This window comes from Trichomycterus rosablanca, chromosome 21 (assembly GCF_030014385.1).
Source record: "Trichomycterus rosablanca isolate fTriRos1 chromosome 21, fTriRos1.hap1, whole genome shotgun sequence".
In the NCBI taxonomy this organism is placed as follows: Eukaryota; Metazoa; Chordata; class Actinopteri; order Siluriformes; family Trichomycteridae; genus Trichomycterus; species Trichomycterus rosablanca.
In genome coordinates, this window is record NC_086008.1 from 20,786,593 (window position 1) to 20,809,604 (window position 23,012).

The 23,012-nt window shown below is 42.4% G+C and overlaps 2 protein-coding genes and 1 long non-coding RNA gene across 6 annotated transcripts in view; 1 reads left to right on the top strand and 2 right to left on the bottom strand.

The window, feature by feature from the left end:
- On the bottom strand, positions 1-9,102 carry zfand5a (zinc finger, AN1-type domain 5a). 3 transcript variants are annotated; one of them, XM_063018207.1, is made up of 6 exons: positions 8,999-9,102; positions 4,667-4,825; positions 2,155-2,251; positions 1,231-1,334; positions 816-932; positions 1-713 (listed from the first exon to the last, which is right to left on the bottom strand). In XM_063018207.1, the coding sequence occupies exons 2-6, from the start codon at positions 4,821-4,823 to the stop codon at positions 565-567; spliced, it is 624 nt and encodes a 207-aa protein (XP_062874277.1). In that variant the 5' UTR covers positions 4,824-4,825; positions 8,999-9,102; the 3' UTR covers positions 1-564. The 3 variants fall into 3 exon arrangements, with proteins under 3 accessions (XP_062874277.1, XP_062874276.1, XP_062874275.1); XM_063018206.1 differs by lacking the exon at positions 8,999-9,102 and having other exon boundaries at positions 2,155-2,245; positions 4,667-4,995; XM_063018205.1 differs by lacking the exon at positions 8,999-9,102 and having other exon boundaries at positions 4,667-4,995.
- Positions 6,293-23,012, top strand: part of LOC134335630 (uncharacterized) — a 17,772-nt gene continuing 1,052 nt past the window's right edge. For both annotated transcript variants that reach the window (XR_010015631.1, XR_010015630.1), the window contains exons 1-2: positions 6,293-6,490; positions 22,439-22,555. This is a non-coding gene — a long non-coding RNA (uncharacterized LOC134335630). The remainder of the gene's footprint in view (positions 6,491-22,438; positions 22,556-23,012) is intronic.
- The window catches only part of gda (guanine deaminase), a 10,492-nt gene continuing 5,227 nt past the window's right edge, over positions 17,748-23,012 (bottom strand). The window contains exons 6-14 of the mRNA XM_063018201.1: positions 22,755-22,782; positions 22,400-22,507; positions 21,582-21,689; positions 21,390-21,487; positions 21,107-21,174; positions 20,364-20,510; positions 20,121-20,239; positions 19,901-19,928; positions 17,748-18,986 (exon numbers count right to left, since the gene is read on the bottom strand). Coding sequence (XP_062874271.1) covers positions 18,919-18,986; positions 19,901-19,928; positions 20,121-20,239; positions 20,364-20,510; positions 21,107-21,174; positions 21,390-21,487; positions 21,582-21,689; positions 22,400-22,507; positions 22,755-22,782 — 772 coding nt within the window. The 3' untranslated portion in view covers positions 17,748-18,918. The remainder of the gene's footprint in view (positions 18,987-19,900; positions 19,929-20,120; positions 20,240-20,363; positions 20,511-21,106; positions 21,175-21,389; positions 21,488-21,581; positions 21,690-22,399; positions 22,508-22,754; positions 22,783-23,012) is intronic.

The window sequence follows — 23,012 nt, forward strand, 5'->3', positions numbered from 1 at the left end:
TTTTATTTGACTCAAAACTTTTGATTCAGATCTTTTTTTTATTTGATTCAAAACTGTTTTGATTTGGATCTTTTTTATTTGATTTGAATCCATTTATGGTGGCGCCGCAGCTCATTACTCTAACCCACTGCCGCCAAGATCTGGGTTCGAATCTCTGCTGTGCTATTGGTTGGGTGTTCGGACTGATTTATTGGTTGAAGCCCTGTGAGAAATTGGCGCCAGACTTGCGCCCAGTGTTCCATGGGGAAACGAACCAGCTGAATCTCATTTCCACTTGATTCCACAATGATTCAGATTCAAACCCCTTCATCCTTCAGATCTTCATTTGATTGGCTGGATTGATTCTCTGAGCTCTGGTTGGTTTATCACACACGTGGAAGAACAGATGATGCAGCTGAAGGAAAATAAAATACTCAGAACATAAAGTCGTGTTAACGCTTCGTCCTCGCGCGGCGGTTTGTCTTTGTCCCGCTTCGTCCTCACCGCCGCGATACAAAAACGTAAATCCGTCGTCCGTTTCAGCTAAATTCTTCTCTGTCCTCGTTCGGTCAGCGATTTTCTCTTTTATATTCTCTGGATCTTGTCGGCCACCACCACCGGGTTTTCCTTGCGGATCTTTGCGACCGCCTCGGCCTTGTAGTCGTACGTGCAGTTGTGCTTGTCCGAGTAACGATGGATGCCGCAGAACAGCTGGCCGCACCGGCAGTCGAAACCTGGAACAGATGTGCAATCCCGGGTTAGGGTTTGGCCACATATCGTACAGCCGTTATCGTTCCAGCATTAGCGTGTTAGCTAAAGTCCATTAGCTGGCTCACCTGTCAGGCCGACTCTCTTGCGGCAGGTGAAGCAGCGGTTCTTCTTGGGTTTGCCGTCGTCGGGACTCTTGGCCACGTCGCTGAGTGGCGAACAGGAAGCTGTGGGCTGGTTTACCACTGTGGGAACAGGAAGTTCAAGAACTAAATTACAGACAGTAACACACATACACTAACCCAGACTAACACACACCCACAGTAACACGCACACAATGACACAAACATGCAGTAACACACACACACACAAACTAACACACGCTAACAAATACACACAGTAACACAACAACATTAACACTAATCCACACACACACACCCACAGTAACACACACACACACACTAGGTGGCGCCAGAGCCACAGCAGCCCTGACCAGCACGATGAGGTACAGTACAGTACATTATTTTGTGTTTTATACTGTACCTGCTGGAGCAGCGGTGCAGGAAGGGGACTGGATCTTCTCCTCTGTGGAGATGCTCATCTCGGTCATCTGCTGTGTGACGGGCAGGGAGGTGGCGGGCAGGATCCTGTACAAACAACACACACCGTTACTGTCTGAGCCACACACACACACACACACACACACACACACACACACACAGCTGTCCCTACGAGCTCAACACACCCCAAGCCGAGGAAGTCAAAAGCCTCCGTGTGCTTGGTCACCTGTTCATTTAATCATGTGGAAGGATCTATAATTCATTTCGCCCACTGTGCCCATATAAATAGGGGGAGTATGACTGAACGTATTAAAAAGTACACTCAACACCGGTGCCTTTTAAGGTCACAGGAAAAACTCTTATTGTTCTTTATGCCAAGGTGGAATTTAACCGGATGGTCAGATGTAATCTAAGAAGGTCCGCCACGATTTAGAAGCTACCGGAACGTCTGTGCCACCTGACGTCATCGTGCCACAACACAAATGAAACTTTCCAAGCCCACTGTGATGTACAGCTTGCTCGACTACGGTCGACCACATTCCTTAAAGCTCCTCATGGCTTACATAGGGGGAAGGAGGGGGTTGTGGTTTTGGTTGGTGATTTCCTCTCAGGTGACAGTCTGGGTTTTCTTCTTGACCATGGCAAGAGAACCCCCACGGACAAGCCAATCATCGACTGTTTGGGCACCCAGCCGGCTGATAGCAGAGCTCAGATTTGAAGTTAAGAGCTTGAAAGGTCAGCCCTGGTGTGCTAGCATGTTTTGCCATTGCGCCAACACAAATCTGCGCAAATATGACCACACAGTAAGTTTAATAACATCCCTAAACCTCATCCTAATCCCAAAATCTATCCCTCCTAAAGAAAATGAACTTCATCCACAAACACAGAGAGGGCAGAACAAACTTACGCCATCGTCGTCGACTCTGTACTCGCTGGCTCCGTTTTGTTTAGGCTGCTTTCTAGTCTCTGCATGGCCGAGGCCTCCGAGGACGGACTTCCTGCTCCTCCAGAAAGAAAGAAAAAAACACATTACTACCTCCACTTCTTTGTTCCTATTCTCTATACGGATTGTAGCTGCTCCTGGGGTAACCAGCTGTGAGATACAATCCCCACCGGTATGTTCTGGACCTGCCCTGTGGTCTTGGTACAGCGGGACGTGTTAGAAACAGCTCTAGCGGGAGTCGACCAAGTCCAAAGCAATTAAACAACAGCTCCTTATTCCAGCACAGACATTAATCTCAGACACCCGGGAGAGAAACATTACTGTCTAGACTACAGTCAGTAATTGGATACCAGCAAAGTGCATCAATATGGAGGATGTGGCTAATAAAACAGTCTTACAAGTGACCTATATATATATACAGTGTATCACAAAAGTGAGTACACCCCTCACATTTTTGCAAATATTTCATTAGATCTTTTCATGGGACAACACTATAGACATGAAACTTGGATATAACTTAGAGTAGTCAGTGTACAGCTTGTATAGCAGTGTAGATTTACTGTCTTCTGAAAATAACTCAACACACAGCCATTAATGTCTAAATAGCTGGCAACATAAGTGAGTACACCCCACAGTGAACATGTCCAAATTGTGCCCAAATGTGTCGTCGTCCCTCCCTGGTGTCATGTGTCAAGGTCCCAGGTGTAAATGGGGAGCAGGGCTGTTAAATTTGGTGTTTTGGGTACAATTCTCTCATACTGGCCACTGGATATTCAACATGGCACTTCATGGCAAAGAACTCTCTGAAGATGTGAGAAATAGAATTGTTGCTCTCCACAAAGATGGCCTGGGCTATAAGAAGATTGCTAACACCCTGAAACTGAGCTACAGCATGGTGGCCAAGGTCATACAGCGGTTTTCCAGGACAGGTTCCACTCGGAACAGGCTTCGCCAGGGTCGACCAAAGAAGTTGAGTCCACGTGTTCGGCGTCATATCCAGAGGTTGGCTTTAAAAAATAGACACGAGTGCTGCCAGCATTGCTGCAGAGGTTGAAGACGTGGGAGGTCAGCCTGTCAGTGCTCAGACCATACGCCGCACACTGCATCAACTCGGTCTGCATGGTCGTCATCCCAGAAGGAAGCTGACGCACAAGAAAGCCAGCAAACAGTTTGCTGAAAACAAGCAGTCCAAGAACATGGATTACTGGAATGCCCTGTGGTCTGACGAGACCAAGATAAACCCGTTTGGCTCAGATGGTGTCCAGCATGTGTGGCGGCGCCCTGGTGAGAAGTACCAAGACAACTGTATCTTGCCTACAGTCAAGCATGGTGGTGGTAGCATCATGGTCTTGGGCTGCATGAGTGTTGCTGGCACTGGGGAGCTGCAGTTCATTGAGGGAAACATGAATTCCAACATGTACTGTGACATTCTGAAACAGAGCATGATCCCCTCCCTTCGAAAACTGGGCCTCATGGCAGTTTTCCAACACGATAATGACCCCAAACACAACCTCCAAGATGACAACTGCCTTGCTGAGGAAGCTGAAGGTAAAGGTGATGGACTAAACCCAATTGAGCACCTTTGGTGCATCCTCAAGTGGAAGGTGGAGGAGTTCAAGGTGTCTAACATCCACCAGCTCCGTGATGTCATCATGGAGGAGTGGAAGAGGATTCCAGTAGCAACCTGTGCAGCTCTGGTGAATTCCATGCCCAGGAGGGTTAAGGCAGTGCTGGATAATAATGGTGGTCACACAAAATATTGACACTTTGGGCACAATTTGGACATGTTCACTGTGGGGTGTACTCACTTATGTTGCATTAATGGCTGTGTGTTGAGTTATTTTCAGAAGACAGTAAATCTACACTGCTATACAAGTTGTACACTGACTACTCTAAGTTATATCCAAGTTTTAGTTCTATAGTGTTGTCCCATGAAAAGATATAATAAAATATTTGCAGAAATGTGAGGGGTGTACTCACTTTTGTGATACACTGTATATACGTATATATATAGGCTGAACATCAGAGACATATCATCCTGAGTTTTGTATTCCTAGTGGGGCCACCCTACCTGAACAAGTCTGAGTTGAGAGGTCACACCATGAGCAATACTAGTACAGACCCTCATAATAAGACACGATTCTTTATACCCTGTCTGGATCAGGGTTATTGGGACTTTCCTTTTACCGAACACTCAATTTGTTTGGTCAAGACACCATTGGAAGGTTTGGAAATGTGTTGCCTAAGGAGCACTAGCAGGTCTTTAACCGACTAACTTCTAGGCATAGAAACAATTATGGCCTGAGTTTCCTTTATATGTAATTGGCTCAGGTTTCTCTAACGACGTTGTATAAAAAGTCTTTCTAACCAATACTGGGTTCCGTTTATATATGTTTGTTTAAATTAATTATTTCAATAGTGTTGGACAATGCAAACGATGAGAGGAATGAAGCTTTTTTTTTGTGGTGTAACTTACCTAGAGGACTCACTGGGCTGCGATCACTACTCTGCTGTCGACTCAGGTGCTCTTTGTAACACACCGAGCACATCCCATTATTCCTGGGATTGCCATAGAACCCGCAGCCCATAGTGCACAGGATGGGAACCGGGCTCTGGTTGGTCTCCTGGGCCATTGCTGGAGGAAAAAGTCCCATCAATAGTTTTAGAATTTTTGCTTACTTATTTATCCAAGAACAGGTCATTTTATTGACATTTGTTCATTAGACTGAGGCGTTAGAGCTTGGAAATTAGTGTGTTCCTGTAAATATTTTGTAATAAAGACATTGTTGGATTTTACATGGACACAAAAACATGGTCTGGGCACCAAACAACAAGCTTGTAACATTAAATATTAAAAAATTCTAGTTAAGAATGGACTGTGGGCTGGACCAAGGGGCCAGTGTGGATTTGCTGATTAGCAAACCGTCCAGCCCAGCGTTAACCCCACGTTAACATCTATTACACAGCCACCACCAAGTCTGGAATTTCTCTTGATTTCCCACAAGATATCTAAACACTATGCCGCCTGCCTATTTGGGGGCTAAATAGACATTATTATGACTGTCCACAGTCAGCCCCCGAGGCCCATTCCTTAATGTTTGTGTGGGCCCAGTGTAGATTAACCTATGCAGGCCCTGTGTAGGAATTGTATGGGAATTCCCAAACCCATGGGACTTAACTATGGGAGATGCCCCCGACTTCGCAGCCTTAACAGGCTCTACTCTTCTGGAAAGGCTTTCCACACAATTTTGCAGTGTCTGTGTGAATTTGTGCTAATTTGGTCATTAATGAGACACCAATACCTCCCTTTGGCCACGTAAATCGGCTCCTTTGCAGTTTGTTAGATGATTCATTGAAAAAACCATGGGCATTAACGCTGAGTTACCCCGGGCTTCGCAACCTTAACAGGCTCTACTCTTCTGGAAAGGCTTTCCACACAATTTTGCACTGTCTGTGTGAACTTGTGCTCATTTAGTCATTTGTGATGCACAGATACCATTGGTGACTTCCCTCTGGCCATGTAAATTGGCTCCTTTGGAGTTTGTTGGACATTTCGTCACAAAACCATGGGCACTAATCTGGAGTTCCTTCCTATAGCTATAACGGTCTCCACTCCAAGGCTTTCCACAAGATGTTGGAGTGTCTGTATGAATTTGTGCCCATTCCTTAAAAAACAAGTGTTTGCACTTTGGCAACAAAGTTGGGCTCGTAATATACGTAAGCATATGTTTTGTATATAAATAAAAGTATGACGAGGGGTCCATCATTTGCACCATAAGGTGCGTCAGATGTTTAAAGATTTAACACAACATTTGGACATTTTGTCATCCTGTCCACTCTTAACTGGAAAGGGCACCCCAAACCAACATTTTCACACCAGTAACTGAGCTTGACATGTAAATAATAAACCGGTTGCAGTTTAATGGTAATTAATACTGATAGTTTAACTAGTTGTGATTCAGATCTTCATCTATTCAAAAACCAACGGCTTTGTCTCGCGCACGCCACGTTGAAGTAAATTTAAATTTAAACCTCACGCGACCGTTAACGGTCATTACTTTATTTGAATATGAACCATTAACGATTTTAACTGATACATTAGCGAGGTTTCTTTATCCAAAACACTTTATGTAAAAATTTTAACCGCTTCAGATGACAAATGTGATCGAATAACAGCACACAAAGGCTAAACGTCGTCCAGAGGTCAAACAGAGCCTCCGGGTTAGCCGAGCTGGCTAACGAAGACACCCGATACATCAGCTGGGAATCGAACGTAAAGAATCGATTCTTCCATGTACAGGTACTTAGACATGAGTCGAGTTGAAAGCTTTGGAATCGATTCTTAACTGATCCAGAGCTCTCTTTACATGATAAACAAACAGCAATGTTGTTGTACTTTATTTTTTTTTTAATATATAGAAAGTGTTAACCATAAGTTAACATGATTTACTGTATATAATAGGCACATTTGATGAACGTTTTCTTTTTTGACCTTCTCGTGGAATCCATCCAAATGTGGAGTTCATTTAAATACTACAGCATTGTTTTAAGAGCTATTTTCCGATCTGTGTTTGCGTAAAGAATCGTAAAAACAATATTTACAATATTAAACAATTTAATCTAACCATATTTAACAATTGCACGATCTATTTGCGTAGTAAAAAACAAAGAATCGACTCCATCTATTCATAGCTCATTGAATCAAAATCAAAAGTCGACTCCCTAGATTGCTAAATTGACTAAATACTAACACAATTACTTTAGAAGAACTTATAACGAACATGCTGGGAAAATATTCACTATTTATAAATGTTTAATCTTTGAGATCTCGCTTTGATCAATTAAAAAGAGCAAAACTAACTCAATCGATTCCTAACAATTTGAATCATATAAGATTTCAAACTTTACCTTAGTCTGACTTGAAGATTAAATCGTCTAATAACATATTCGACACTTCATACTACTCTGTGCAATTATTATAATAATTAGTACATTAACGTAATGTTTTTTTTTTAATAATGTGGACTCCATGGATTCCTAGAGCACTGAATCAATGTGGGAGTCGATTCCAACATTTCTAGCCATTGATCCTTATCAAATGGTTCCCTACAACTTATAACGACGAGCCTGGAAACAAACTACGTATTTTCCTTTAAATGATTGGATATTTGCGTTTTTGTCATTGTACTATAATGCTACACGTTCCCTTTACACGCTTTTCTTTACTGTACTGTTTTTTAATCGACGAAAACAGCGTGGAATCGATTCTTATCACTCATTGCTCAATGATCGGCATCGAACTCCAGTTGACTCCAAAATTATAGATCTAGTTGATACTAATCAAACTGCCTCAAGCAAACATGCAACAGTGATACTGAAAACAACCAGAATGGCTCCAAACAACAGAACTACTGAAACACAAGAGGACTGTTTGGTGGAAAGTGTGTTTGTCTTTGTCTCTTTGTTTAATCAATCTATTGTAGCCAGTAATAACAGAACTTCCTGTTCACTTCAGCCTGCTGTGAGATAGATGTTGTAAATTATCCTCGAACAAAACTGGTTGGGTTAGGTATTTCTTTGTGGATAAACAAAGAAATTTACCTTTATTTTAAATGTCTAAACAGTAATATTAACAAGAGACGACAATGTTTAATGGACCTGGGCTAACTTAATTATTCATTGACTCAATCAAACTTAAGTACAGGAGAATAATTACCTAACCAGTAAAGCTGATCATTTTAGTCTAAATTAGGTCTACTTAGACCTATTGTTTAACCCAGACAGTTGAAGTCTGTAATTATAGTCCAGATAAAACAAGTAGTTATTGTTATAATTTAGGAAAAGCAGCAGAATGATGAACTAATCAATACATGTGCCAATTCTATATAGGTATATAAATAAAACAACCAAATTCTATACAATTACTACTCATTTCCAATCAGTTACATTGGTATCTAAAGCAGTCCTTTGATTTTATAATGAGATTTCGAAAACAGAGGAAGGGCAAACTAGCAATATCTGATGTTGGTTGCTGCCAGATCAGTGATCAATGAATTGACTCATATTTCAGGAGAATGTTTTGTATGGTCTTGGTTGTGTCTAGGTAGTTCAGACTGGTGTATGTGTGTGTATGTGTGTGTGTGTAGTTCTGGGTATGTTTTAACATTGGAATGATTCATTAATAAAGCAATAAATGTTAAATTACTTTTAAAATGCTGAACAGTAAGATGGGTAAATAAAACTGCACTTGTATTGTTTCCCCCCTGGCAGGTCAGGTCCATGTTTAAAACAGTGCTGCTGACAGGTCAGTTAGTCATTGTTTCAGATGGATTTTTAGAACTGACCTGACCTGGTGTTCGTGTCTTTATTTGTCGGGTTGGTTCGTATCGATTACTGGCAAATCACGTCCATAATTATAGATTACTGGCGCTGGGGAGTGAACTGGCCATTGTTTGGGTCATATCTTGATGACTGGAGTATTATTAAATCTTATTTACTGTTGATTAACCAAAATACCCAGCAGTTAACTAACCACCCAACTTGTCTGCCCTATATGTGCTGTTTTTGTCCAGGTAAGCCACATCTGTGCCATTTCTGTATAATGGTGGTGGTGACAAGTTGTCTACCAGGACCCATCGGTTTAACAGGTCATTATATAACTTCATTCTGGAAAATGGTCAGTATTTATTACTGGTGAGCATCTACACGTCAGCAAACACGTCGTTAATCCACCGAACAGTAAGCTTTCACACATCCAGTCCTTTAAGGTTCTATCTTATCAGAAATCAGATCAGTCTTTGACTCTTACCTTAATCGGTAGGTAAATCCTAATAGTTACAGTTGTGAATAAAGTATAAATCCGGGTCGGTGCTTTCGGAACGGGTTCAGGAACGGTTCTGTTTTTCCAAAGGCTTTGTGTGGCTGGCTGAGATAAATGAACCCCCAGACAGAACCTCCCTCTCTCACCCCCGCTCTCTCTCTCTCTCTCTCGTCCTTCCCTGATATTCTCTCTCTTCTCTCTTTTACTGTTTGTTTCCTTCTTTAGTAAGGGGGCTGGTTTATACGTCACATCAGAGTCTATTGGTCAAGCCGACACCCGGGGGCGGGACGGAAGTGGCAACCTAAAACGGAACACCACACCGGAGACGCTGACTATACATTTTTACCACACGTGTACTAGTGACTAATGCACTTCCAGTATGTTCTCCACCATTGATGTGAGAGAAGCACAAAGGCTGGAGGCTGTTTAGGTGCATCATAGATGAGTCATAACACACCATAATATCACCAGCCTTTACATCAGCCATCAACACAAGAGTCATGTACAATCATCAGATAGGTTCAGCTGTATCTGCTTTACTAGGTTGACCAACTTTTGGCTTTTAAAAAAGAGGACACTTGGCAGGATTTAAACAAGGGTTATTATAGGGTTATTTCAACAAAATGCGGCGCTGTCACTGCGTTGACAATAACCTCTATCTTAGTACGTGAATTTGTAAACGTTTACGCTGTTTCAGACTCAGGGAAAGCCTTTTCAACAAGGCAGACGTGTAGTTCAATGATCTGGACCTGTTGTGATGCTACGTGGTGTGAAATGCAAAAACTCCCTCTGCAGCAGTAACAGTAGGGTTGCCAAGATTCAGAACTGGAAATAAGGAACACCCTGGGCTGGCGGGTTGGCGGGTGTTTACCGCTGACAGCGCTTCTCATTGGTCGTGACTCGCGTAGCCAGGCTGAGTGAGAGCAGCAGTTTCCTTCTGTTTCATACATATCGGCCTGTCTCGGTCTAATCTGCAGCATTTCTTTTTATATTAATAAAAATACAGAACACGACGTTTAGTTTCCAAATAAGGAACGATCCCGTATTTTACGGGACGGTTGGCAACCTTAATGAACAGCATCTTCTGTGTTACCCTGTCTTTTACTTTGCTCAAGGGCCCAATAGTGTCAACCTTGCAGTGGCGGGGCTTGAACCAGCAACTTTCTGATTACTAGTCCAGTACTTTACCCCATTTTGCAATCGACTAGTTGTGACACCCTACCTTTCTTAGATTGTCTTTGCACTGGTAAACAGGGTAAACAAGAAGGTCCTGGGTTCGATCCCCAGGTGGGGTGGTCCTTTCTGTTCGGTGTGGGACATGACGTTAAAATCCTAATAAATAAATAAACACTGATAAACATTTATGATAAACAATTTCCTAATTGTTAAACGAACACTTTACAGTTTATTACATTATAATATGCGCATATTACTATAATACCCTTATTCATGGACATTTTTCCTGGACGCCAGGTGTACGCAATGATCCCACAATGCCACAGTTAAGATCACACAATTCTCAGGTATGTGGTAAAATGTTGCGCAGGTCCGGGTGACCTGTATTTTGAATTAAGATGACAAGAGGAAGGTATCTAAGGAACAATTCATTATTGTATCTGAAGTACCTGAAAAAAACATGCATCCTGGTCAGGGTCACTGTAAATCCAGAGCCTAACCGGAAACGCACCCATCTATAGAAAGGCATCCAAAACTCATTTAGGTATTGAAAGAAAATGCCAAATTCCTCACAGAGAAAAACCTTGTACCTGTATAATAGAAAGGTTAATTATAGATGTGGTAAACTGTACAGGAATGTTTGTACATGTTTACCACAACACTAACATCCGCTAATGTGCATTCCAGCACCAGCACCAGCACCAGCACCAGCTTTTAGTATCGAGGTTTGTTTACTTTCACCTGGATGCCTGTTGAGCAACACGTTCTGAATGCACACCTGGCACCGCCACACCCACTGCTGACGTTCATGAAGTATCACCACGCTGTATAGGCAGGAAAATATTTCATAACCGATAGTGGTTTTTCATCTGGCCTGTAAGCTATTCTATTCATCTATTCATTCATTTATTTTTTTTACAAACTATTGTGTCCTGGTCAGGGTCACAGTGGGTCTGGTGCCAACAAAAACTACTCAATTGATTGAAGTAAAATCTGAACAATATTCAGAAGTTAATGATCAAACTGAAACACACAGATCTGGAAAAGGATAGAACATACCTCAGTGGTCAGTTCTGCCCATCTTAAAGAAGTGTACAATTGTATGAAACGACAGCCATACAAGCTAGGTCAGGACAGACTCGTAAACTAACCAAAATGATGTTCTTAAAAATAACTAGTGCTACTAATACACCAACTATCAGTCAGGGTAGGTAGCAGTTAGACTATTTGGACACTTTTGTGGAAATGATTCAAATCAAAACACTGATCGCGAGCCACCAGTTTAGTGCCTGACTTTACGAATGCTTTTTTAACTAGAAAGGCACAAATTCCCACAGACACACTTCCCAATTTTGGGTTGTTATAGCCATAAAGGAGGAACAGTACTCAATTAATGCCAATAGTTTTAGCATTAGACTATGTTAGAATATTTTAAGCTCAGGTGTCCACATACTTTTGGCCAACGTTTGGGCTGTTTTGATGACGTATACGTTTCGATATTTTACTGCACACCCTGTCGTAATCATACATGTTGTTTTTCAACTCTACAGTCTAATTTAGGCACTGCACACACACACACACACACACACACACACACATGCTCGGATGTTTGGTTTCTAGGAATTTCGTTACCTCTTCACCCCCCTCAAACGTGTTTGCTTTAACTTCAGTCAGCCCTCCTCCCCAACACCCACCCATCTGTAAAAATGTGCTTGTCTGCATAACAACACGTCACGTAAAATGTTATGACATGACATACAAACCCATTTCCAAAGAAGTTGGGACACTTTGTAAAAGGCAATAAAAACAAGAAGCAGTGATTTGCTTGCTGTTATTTAATTAACAAATGTTTTTTACTGACCTCTATTGTGGTTAAACAAATCTGATGCTTGCAACACATTTTAAAAAGTTGAGACAGAGGCGTGTTTACCATCTTTCTTATCAACGACACCGTTAATTACTTAGAATGTTTGATTTTAATTACAGTTGTTACAGTGGAATCTTTGGTGTTTGCTTTATGATGCCAGTACAGCTACCATAACACTATTATAATTCCTGACATCAACTCTTATGGCTTTGGCACCTATTTTATGGTAGGAATATCATAAAATGTCATGCCAGATGACGTATGCGTCATGAATGGTTACATCTGGCATGACATTCATTTTATGATATTCCTACTATAAAATAGGTGCCAGAGCCGCCGTTAACCCGATAAGAATAATGCACTGAGTGACTGTCATTGGGTCTGCCTAAAAACCTCGGGATCTCTCTAAACAGACGCATTTTACGTCATCCTACACTCCTGAGAAGAAGGCATGTCTAAATTCTTAGATTCCTTAAAATGCTCCTTATTAAAAGGGTCTTATTAAAATCCCCTATAGGGCGGCACGGTGGCTAAGTGGGTGGAACTGTCGCCTCACAGCAAGAAGGTTCTGGGTTCGATCCACAGGTGGGGCGGTCCGGGTCCTTTCTGTGTGGAGTTTGCATGTTCTTCCCGTGTCCGCGTGGGTTTCCTCCCACAGACAGACAGTCCAAAGACAAAATTGTCCATGACTGTGTTTGATATAACCTTGTGAACTGATGAACCTTGTGTGTAATGAGTAACTACCGTTCCTGTCATGAGTGTTACCAAAGTGTAAAACCTACCAAAGTTAAAATCCTAATAAATAAACAAACAAACAAACAAACATCCCCTGTACCAAGGAAGCTGCCCAGGTAGGCAGTAGGCAGCAAGGCAGCTCACTAGGTTTTCAAACAGAACCATTGTGTAATTAATACAACAGTTTCGTTCCACACAGACACGGTTACGCTGTGAGTAATCAAATGAGGTTCCCCGTGCACCGCGTTCCACATTTGAACTTCCTCTTTCCTCTGTGACTAAAAACAGACTGACCTGTATGTAAAGAAAAAAGGCTGAGAGTATTACACAAGCTCGAGTTTTCCTAAAGCACACCCAGATCTACCCATAAGCTCATCATCAGATCCTTTATAACGTGAATGAGGAATGATGAAGCGAGAAAAACATTTAGTTATAATAACAGCGTGTCGACACACCTCCTAATTTTGCAGATCAAATGTTTCGGCCACACCTATTATACACTGATCAGCCATAACGTTAAAACCACCTTGTTTTTTATCGTCTCCACTTACCATATAGAAGCACTTTGTAGTTCTACAACTACTGACTGCAGTCCATCTGTTTCTCTACATACTTTTGGGGTGGACTCCCACAGAGCAGGTATTATTTAGGTGGTGGATCATTCTCAGCACTGCAGTGACACCGACATGGTGGTGGTGTGTTAGTGTGTGTTGTGCTGGTATGAGTGGATCAGACACAGCAGCGCTGCTGGAGTTTTAAACACCTCACTGTCACTGCTGGACTGAGAATAGTCCACCAACCAAAAATATCCAGCCAACAGCGCCCCGTGGGCAGCGTCCTGTAACCACCGATGTAGGTCTAGAAGATGACCGACTCAAACAGCAGCAATAGATGAGCGATCGTCTCTGACTTTACATCTACAAGGTGGACCGACTAGGTAGGAGTGTCTAATAGAGTGGACAGTGAGTGGACACGCTGCTGTGTCTGATCCACTCATACCAGCACAACACACACTAACACACCACCACCATGTCAGTGTCACTGCAGTGCTGAGAATGATCCACCACCTAAATAATACCTGCTCTGTGGTGGTCCTGTGGGGGTCCACCCCAAAAGTATGCAGAGAAACAGATGGACTACAGTCCGTAATTGTAGAACTACAAAGTGCTTCTATATGGTAAGTGGAGCTGATAAAATGGACAGTGTGTGTAGAAACAAGGAGGTGGTTTTAATGTTATGGCTGATCGGTGTATATTATATTGTGTATTATATAGTGTTTGACAAAAACTATAACTGATGAATCTTGTGTAACCAGTAACTACCTGTCCAGTCATGAATGTAACCAAAGTGTGTAAAACATGATATTAAAATCCTAATAATTAATAAATAAATAAATTTTGTGTTGGTTGTTATAGTCACACATAAATAGGGTTGGCTGTGGGATTATAGTGCTCATGGATATGCAATAGTTGCCCAACAAGCTCATGGTCAGGTGTCCACAAACTTCTAGCCATATAGTGCACTTATGTTAGGATCAGTTTACTCCCTGATTCTTTACATTTAGTCCCGACCTTCTTTACCACTTTTGTTCTCCTTGCAGCTTTAAACAGAGAACTAACAGAGTAATTCTAGTCAAAAAGCAAAGATGCTGAGAAACGTGCCAGCATGGTGAAAAGGCCGAGAACCAAACACAAACGCTCTCGAATTACAGTCATCTTCCAAATATGGACTCCCCGAACACCCCTCAGGACCGAAACACCATAGTAAAAACAGTCGATAAGGCCTCCCACTGAGCCTTTGTGAGCTCCAGTACATGGTGGACTTGGCGTGACTGGTCTGAGCTGTTCAGTAATTACAGACCTGTCTCGCTTCAAACACAAAAACTAATTGTTAGGACTCTGTGTGGGGGGTAAAGAAGGAGTGTGGGCAGGGCAGGGACAGACTGTGGCTTTAACACCACCACACAAAACGATCACACAAAACACAGCGTCTTTATTCACAGAGTTCAGGCCTCATGTTCAGCAGCAGATTAGGTTGATACATGGCATGTTAGCACCACCTATTGTTACAGTTCTGATTTTACTCGAACTGAAGTGGCTTTAACAGTAGTGGCAATTTAAGAACTTTATAACAAGCATTTGTACATGTGCAATACTGCTACACTTCTTCACATACATAATATATATACAGTGTATCACAAAAGTGAGTACACCCCTCACATTTCTGCAAATATTTTATTATATCTTTTCATGGGACAACACTATAGAAATAAAACTTGGATATAACTTAGAGTAGTCAGTGTACAACTTGTATAGCAGTGTAGATTTACTGTCTTCTGAAAATAACTCAACACACAGCCATTAATGTCTAAATGGCTGGCAACATAAGTGAGTACACCCCACAGTGAACATGTCCAAATTGTGCCCAGTGTCAATATTTTGTGTGACCACCATTATTATCCAGCACTGCCTTAACCCTCCTGGGCATGGAATTCACCAGAGCTGCACAGGTTGCTACTGGAATCCTCTTCCACTCCTCCATGATGACATCACGGAGCTGGTGGATGTTAGACACCTTGAACTCCTCCACCTTCCACTTGAGGATGCGCCACAGGTGCTTAATTGGGTTTAGTCCATCACCTTTACCTTCAGCTTCCTCAGCAAGGCAGTTGTCATCTTGGAGGTTGTGTTTGGGGTCGTTATCCTGTTGGAAAACTGCCATGAGGCCCAGTTTTCGAAAGGAGGGGATCATGCTCTGTTTCAGAATGTCACAGTACATGTTGGAATTCATGTTTCCCTCAATGAACTGCAGCTCCCTAGTGCCAGCAACACTCATGCAGCCCAAGACCATGATGCTACCACCACCATGCTTGACTGTAGGCAAGATACAGTTGTCTTGGTACTTCTCACCAGGGCGCCGCCACACATGCTGGACACCATCTGAGCCAAACAAGTTTATCTTGGTCTCGTCAGACCACAGGGCATTCCAGTAATCCATGTTCTTGGACTGCTTGTCTTCAGCAAACTGTTTGCGGGCTTTCTTGTGCGTCAGCTTCCTTCTGGGATGACGACCATGCAGACCGAGTTGATGCAGTGTGCGGCGTATGGTCTGAGCACTGACAGGCTGACCTCCCACGTCTTCAACCTCTGCAGCAATGCTGGCAGCACTCGTGTCTATTTTTTAAAGCCAACCTCTGGATATGACGCCGAACACGTGGACTCAACTTCTTTGGTCGACCCTGGCGAAGCCTGTTCCGAGTGGAACCTGTCCTGGAAAACCGCTGTATGACCTTGGCCACCATGCTGTAGCTCAGTTTCAGGGTGTTAGCAATCTTCTTATAGCCCAGGCCATCTTTGTGGAGAGCAACAATTCTATTTCTCACATCCTCAGAGAGTTCTTTGCCATGAGGTGCCATGTTGAATATCCAGTGGCCAGTATGAGAGAATTGTACCCAAAACACCAAATTTAACAGCCCTGCTCCCCATTTACACCTGGGACCTTGACACATGACACCAGGGAGGGACAACGACACATTTGGGCACAATTTGGACATGTTCACTGTGGGGTGTACTCACTTATGTTGCCAGCTATTTAGACATTAATGGCTGTGTGTTGAGTTATTTTCAGCAGACAGTAAATCTACACTGCTATACAAGCTGTACACTGACTACTCTAAGTTATATCCAAGTTTCATGTCTATAGTGTTGTCCCATGAAAAGATATAATGAAATATTTGCAGAAATGTGAGGGGTGTACTCACTTTTGTGATACACTGTATATATATATATATATATACTTTTTCTTTTTATACGTTTTAGATCTTATTTTCTTTTTTTTAGTTGCACAAAATTCGTTATATTTTTTAATACAATGGTAAAAAAGGCATTCATTGTTCAGTGTTGCCTACTTTTATGAATACAGTATCCTGTGGGCCAATATTTTACTCTGACAAGATTAGAAACTATAGAATATCCAATTATTATTATTATTTATTAGGATTTTAACAACATGTTTTACACTTTGGTTACATTCATGACAGACGGTAGTTACTCATCACATTAGATTAATCAGTTCACAAGGTTAATAACAAACACAGTCATGGACAATTTTGTATCTCCAGTTCACCTCACTTGCACTTTGTCTTTGTACTGTGGGAGGAAACCGGATCTCCAGGAGGAAACCCACACAGACACAGGGAGAACATGCAAACTTCACACAGAAAGACCTAGACCGCTCCACCTGGGAATCGAACCCAGGACCTTTTCGCTGTAAGGCAACAGCCACCGTGCCGCCCATAGAATATTAAATCAAATCACAGTTTGTTTGACACAAACAGGTCATACATGGTATAACTAGCAGTGAAATGCTTTTTTTTTATAACTGCCTGGTCACATTAGTGCTACTAAATAACAAAAGAAAAACATACTGTACCAAAAAAGTTATTAAAAAAAATGTAAGTTGAGAGAAAAATAGAAGAAAGAAGAGAAAAAAAAAATGCAATATGAGGTGCAATGTGAGCCTTTACAGTGAATACAGTGTGCAAATAAGCGGGTAATTTAGGTATAAATACTTTATAAGCAAGTATTAATTTGTAAACATGTTTGTGTTGGTCCAGTGGTCCTATTACCTTTTAGATAAGTTATAATTTGAGATCAGTCCTTTGTTACGATTAATAAAGTAAAGGCACCAGACAACACAGTTTTTGAAAAAAAAAACACAATCTGAGATGTTGTTGTGAGGCAGTGGTGGCTTGGCACTGGCGCTACTAAACTACCAGTGAAATGGTCCCGGGTTACACTGTTCTCCTGTCTTCCATATCCATCCATCCATACCACAACAACAGAACATTCTTGGCCGTCTATATTTTAGGGCTCTGTGCACCCACTAGACTTCCTGAACACCAAACTTGTTCAACCCTAATGGACCTTCATGCTGGAACAGAAAAGTCAGAAGCATATACAGCTTATTTAATTTTTTATTTCATTTCTATGTTTTACCACCGCTTTATTCTGGTCAGGGTCACTGTGGGTCCAGCTTTCCTACAATCACCGGGTGCAATGCAGGAACACATCTCAGACCGGACGGCAATCCTTCACAGAGCCTTGACCATCCGCCCCCCGGCCAAGCATAGACAATCGTGTTTGTTTGTAGACGCCCGACCAACCCTGGATGACGACTCATTATATAAAATGAACCCAATGAAAATGCAAATACACTCCTGAATTACTGACTCTGGGTAAACAGATACACAAAACATATTTGTGGTCAGTTAATGTGGTTTAATCTCATGATCCATCGAAACTCTCCTAACTAAACATCTACACCCTGTACCAACAATGGTTGGTCTCAAATGAAGGCGAGATGCTACCAAGGTGAAAATTGTAAAATGTTAATTTTATTAAAATATCTAAAATATAGATATTAAAATTTCAACATACATCTTATGACACAGTATCATAAAAAAGTATATGACCCCCTTTGATTTCCTCGATTCCATATTAGTTTTATTTATTAGGGGAAAAAGGTCAGTGACCGAACAATAGCCATCCCCACACCATCACACTCATGTTCTCATGTTCTCGTTGTGGAAGGCTGTGTTAACGTTATGCCAGATGCAACAGGACCCATGTCTTTCAAAAAGAATTCCACCCCCAGTCCACAATCTACGTATATTCCAAAAGGCTTGAAAGGTCATCAGGATGTTTTTTGGCAAACATAAGACGAGCCTTTATGTTCCTATTCGTTCTCCACTGGATGCCCCTATCATACACCATTCTTATTCTCTCTAACAGTGGAGTCATAAACACTGGTTATTTGAGGTAGGCAAAGCATGCTGGTCCTGCAGTGATGTTCAGATTGAACATGGCTGCAGTAATCAAGTCTGAGTCTGTCTGGTCTGAACCTAAACCTGGTCATCTATTGAATGTGCTTAATTGGATTAATTAAATAATAATAAATGGGTTTTTTTTGGTTTGACGATCTGAACCTAATTGTAACAATTATACAAACACTGAAGAAATCAGAAAGGGGGGTAAATACTTTTTCATGGCACTGTTCTAATAAAGTGCTCTCTTCTGTGCAGCACCATTAACTCCCGGTTAACCGGACTTCGTAAAACCAGATGAACTGACTAGGGTTCATGAAAAGGCACCACTCGCCTCCCAGCCACGTAGACTTCAACGATGTTCCGATCATCACCTGCAATATCAGGAAACACACACACACACACACCAGACAGATTCTTCATTATTGATTACTGATATCATTGTATCGTTTGACGTGATGAAACATCAAACCTACGATGAAAGAAACGCTTGACGATTTACCTGACTGAGACAAAAATCATTGAATCAAGAGAAAGATGAATGTACAAACTCAAAGAGAAACTGCAGCCCAGAGTTTTACTAACAATAAATGACTCACAACCAGCTATGGTTGGAGTTTTTGCCTTATTTGACTGTCAGTCTTTCAAATTCATAGTAGCACTTTTTGTATATATATACACACTGAATATATTTTTGTTTTATGCATTTTATGCAACTTTTAGCGTATCCAATTACCCACTTGCATTACGCTTCCTCTCTACTGATGCCGATCCCTGTCCTGATTGAGGAGAGCGAGACTGACACACAGGTGCAGTACCTGACTGCATCTTTTCACCTGCACGAGATGAGTTCATATGCGGATCAGCTTTGTGCACGGAGAGCCACACCCTGATCAGCATTATTCCCCATCCATGTGCAGGCGCCATCAATCAGCCAGCAGAGGTCGTAATTGCCTCAGTTATGAAGAGTCCCTATCCAGCTCCCACCCTGTATGAACATCAGCCAACCGTTGTTCATGTGACCGCCCAGACCAGCGGTTTGCGTAACAGACACTTTTGACTTTTCTTGTTTGTGTGAGTTCAGGACTGTGTTTTACATGTGTTAAGAACAATTGTGGGCATGGCCGTGTCGACTTCATTTGAGGGTATGCAAATCATTAACAGAATGACTCCTGGCATTACGACACTAATGACAACTTCAGGCCCATATTATGAATTATTTTATTAATGTAAATATTTATAGTAACACAAAACACTAGAGTGTAAATGATTTTTGAATAATTCTTACCCAGATTGAGAAATTTCTCCAGAATAACCTGAAATAAGCACAAAATAATAGTTAGAAACGATTCAGTTTACTGCTGCATGAGTTCAAATCATTAAATAAAACATGATATAATTTACACTATATGCCCAAAACTGTGGACACTTGACTATGAGACTTCTATTAACAGCTACAGCAGCCTCTTAAGTGTCTGTGGGAATTTGTGCCCACTAATTAGAAATACCTCGGGGCCGTCTCCAGGAAACACATCGACGGGGCTTCCAGGAACACACAGGTTCACTCGCAGAGCATCAAAGTCCTTCCCCACCTCAAAGTTTCCTATACAGTCGTCCAGCATGAGTGCTGCAAATACAGGAGAACGAATCTAATTAACTGGATTTGATTCGGTCATACGAGTCTGAGCTCATGAGTCCCGAGTCTCGGTGATGCTCTCAGCCTATCCGGGTGCTTAAGAGAACGAACGTACCTTCACTGCCCCCGAGTGTGGCCAGACGGAAGGCTTCTTTGAAGGTGAGAGGCTGTAGATGAGGGTCCTGCATGCTCAGGGCCTTGGACGTGTCCATGGCTCTGCGAATGGCATCTAGCATGGATGTGGAGTAGCCGCCGGCTACATCTGCATAAGAAAGCAAACACAACATGTTGGAGTTTTCAGACTAAGAGCGTTTTGAATACAAACCCAGTCCCAAAAGAAATGGATATACAGTAGAAGTAAAATACAAATAAATCAGAGGGTAGTGATGTGTTAGTCAACTAAAAATGGCACAAACGCTGGATTCCAGTGGTACAAATTACCGCTCTGCCACCCGAGCACCCAAGTAGCTTCCCTATTATTCTATTTTATACATGCATTTTCTCCCAATTTAGTGTAGTCAGTTTGTCTTTCGGTGCTGGTGGATCCCTGATTGCAGCCCAGCGCGCAGCCCCAAGCGGAACCCATTTTCACCCATACATTCTGCACAGGCGCCTCTATCTGCTAATCTAGCAGATACGTGTCGATTATGCCCGCTAGATGGCGCCCAGTCGACCGGTGGCAACGCCGAGTTTCCAACCGAGGAGCTCAGAACCTTGGCGCTGGTGCGCTAGCGGAACATCCCGATAATTACGTTCTTGTTTGATATTCAGTCGGAAATGAGGATCTGAAACCATTTGATCAGACAAAAGTGCAAAAAATTGGGGAAACTGAGGCGAAACTGAGGCGTCAGAACTCACCTGTGCCCAATCCCAGTTTGACCTTGTGGTTTAGGACGTTCCTCACGTTAAGCATGCCACTGATCAAGCTGGAGAGGAGAGAGACAAGAAACATCATATTTCGGCTATTTAAAATGAAATGGAGTGGTGTGAAAAAGTAATTGCCCCCTTTTCGGATTGCCTTTGTTACTGAGTCTTAGTAACACAGAGAGAAACTTGTGCAAAAAACCCGAAGTTTATAATACCACTATTATTCACCGGCGTGGCCCTGCTGTTCGGTTTTGTCTAAGCTGAACTGACTTACGAGATGTTGCTGTTGGGGCAGTGCGATATCGCCGCTCCTTTCTCGCGGAAGATCTTCAGCTCCTCGTCCGACAGGTAGCACCCATGAGCCATCACCGTCTGCCAATCAGACACCGCTTAAATCATTAAGCTGGTTCGGTGTTGAGGAACTCGACCGTAAGACGAGCCTTAACGTCCGGCATCGGCGTCTCACCTTGTGTGTCAGCAGGTCGTGTTTCAAATAGACGTCCGTGTACGACGCGCAGTTCGGAAAGAGCTTCTTCACCAGCTCGACCTCGCTTTTGTTTTCACTGATGTGGCTCTGAAACGAAGACGTTCAGAATATCAACATTCGTTACAGTTGTTTAGAAACGTCACAGCCATCTGACTCGGTGGACGTCTCATTGTAAAATCATGGGCAATAGCGCGAAGGTGCTTCCTTTTTATGGCTAGAATAGGGGGATTTCCATCAGAGTTTTATTGTGTCTGTGGGAATTTGTGCTCATTCGGCCTGGCCAGGTATCCACACAAACACAATTGGCCATGTTTGACGAAGGGAAGGTCCCTCACCATGGCTCACTGTACGTGTTATGGAACCCAACGTTGGCAGGTGATTATAATCAGCCGCAGATTGGACACTTGTTGGAGGGGTAGTGTGGCGATACGACTCTCCTCGGGTTGTGCAAGATGCAGGAGGTTTACTATCAGGAATCGGACATGAGAAGATTGGTATTTTGGTTATAAGCGATGAGGGCGGGACGGGAGGAGTAGTAATCGGTCGTGTCTGAGAGACTGAGAACGACGTCTGATTTCCACCTTTTTGGACGCTCAGGAAGCTTTAAGGGGAAGAAGATTTTCATGTGATGATGATGTGACAGCTCAGTGGCCACGAGCTCAACCAAAAACATGGTTTGCTGATGGCTTTAAAACGCTGGTATGATGATGATGGAAAAATGAATCGGAAGTCATTTGTTTTTGAAATTCTTAATAAATAGAGTTAATAAAAGTGCGGAAACTTGTAATATGATTTACCTGAATGCGGAGATCATAATTCTTGCTGATCTTTCCCAGGCTGCTGAGGAGAGACGAGGAACAAGACACGGCAAACCTGGGGGTCACTACCGGCTTCACGTGAGCGTACTGACATACACAGAAACAAATAAACCAACGATGAGTATAGCAGAGACGGTGAGTAAAGATAATGGATTCTTTTTAGAGAGGATTCTTTTTGGTTTGTGCCAATCTGACACTCCCTTGACCTTGTGTGATACGTTCTTGCTTTTACATGGCTCATTCGAGATCTAGAGCCAAACAAAAGCCCTTTTCATGCCGTAACCATCTGATAGCTGAAACCGGCTTGTTCTGTAGGTGGAATTCAGCACCTTACCTTTCGCTCGAGAAGTTCATGGATGAAGCTGTAATGAAATAAACAAAACATTAGTAGCTGGAATTTTTAATTCTTACATAATCTTATATAATTCTTATTAATGTCAGTCATTCAGTCCCAGGAGTGAAGGTCTGAAGAACCTATGCTGCCTCAATGAAGAGCTCAAAGGTCAAGCCCAGCATTCAAAGCACAGGCATCCCAAATCACACACTACACACTACGTAGCACATGAAATGTGGTTTGGGACGCAGCCTGTTA

What these genes read in the sequence shown, in the direction of transcription:
- zfand5a (XM_063018205.1), bottom strand. Translation starts at nt 4,844, where the DNA reads ATGGGACTTTTTCCTCCAGCAATGGCCCAGGAGACCAACCAGAGCCCG. An exon ending in CAGCCCAGTGAGTCCTCTAG is followed by an intron (nt 2,252 to 4,666) that starts GTAAGTTACACC and finishes TTCTTTCTGGAG; the next exon opens with GAGCAGGAAGTCCGTCCTCG. An exon ending in CTGCACCGCTGCTCCAGCAG is followed by an intron (nt 933 to 1,230) that starts GTACAGTATAAA and finishes CTGTTCCCACAG; the next exon opens with TGGTAAACCAGCCCACAGCT.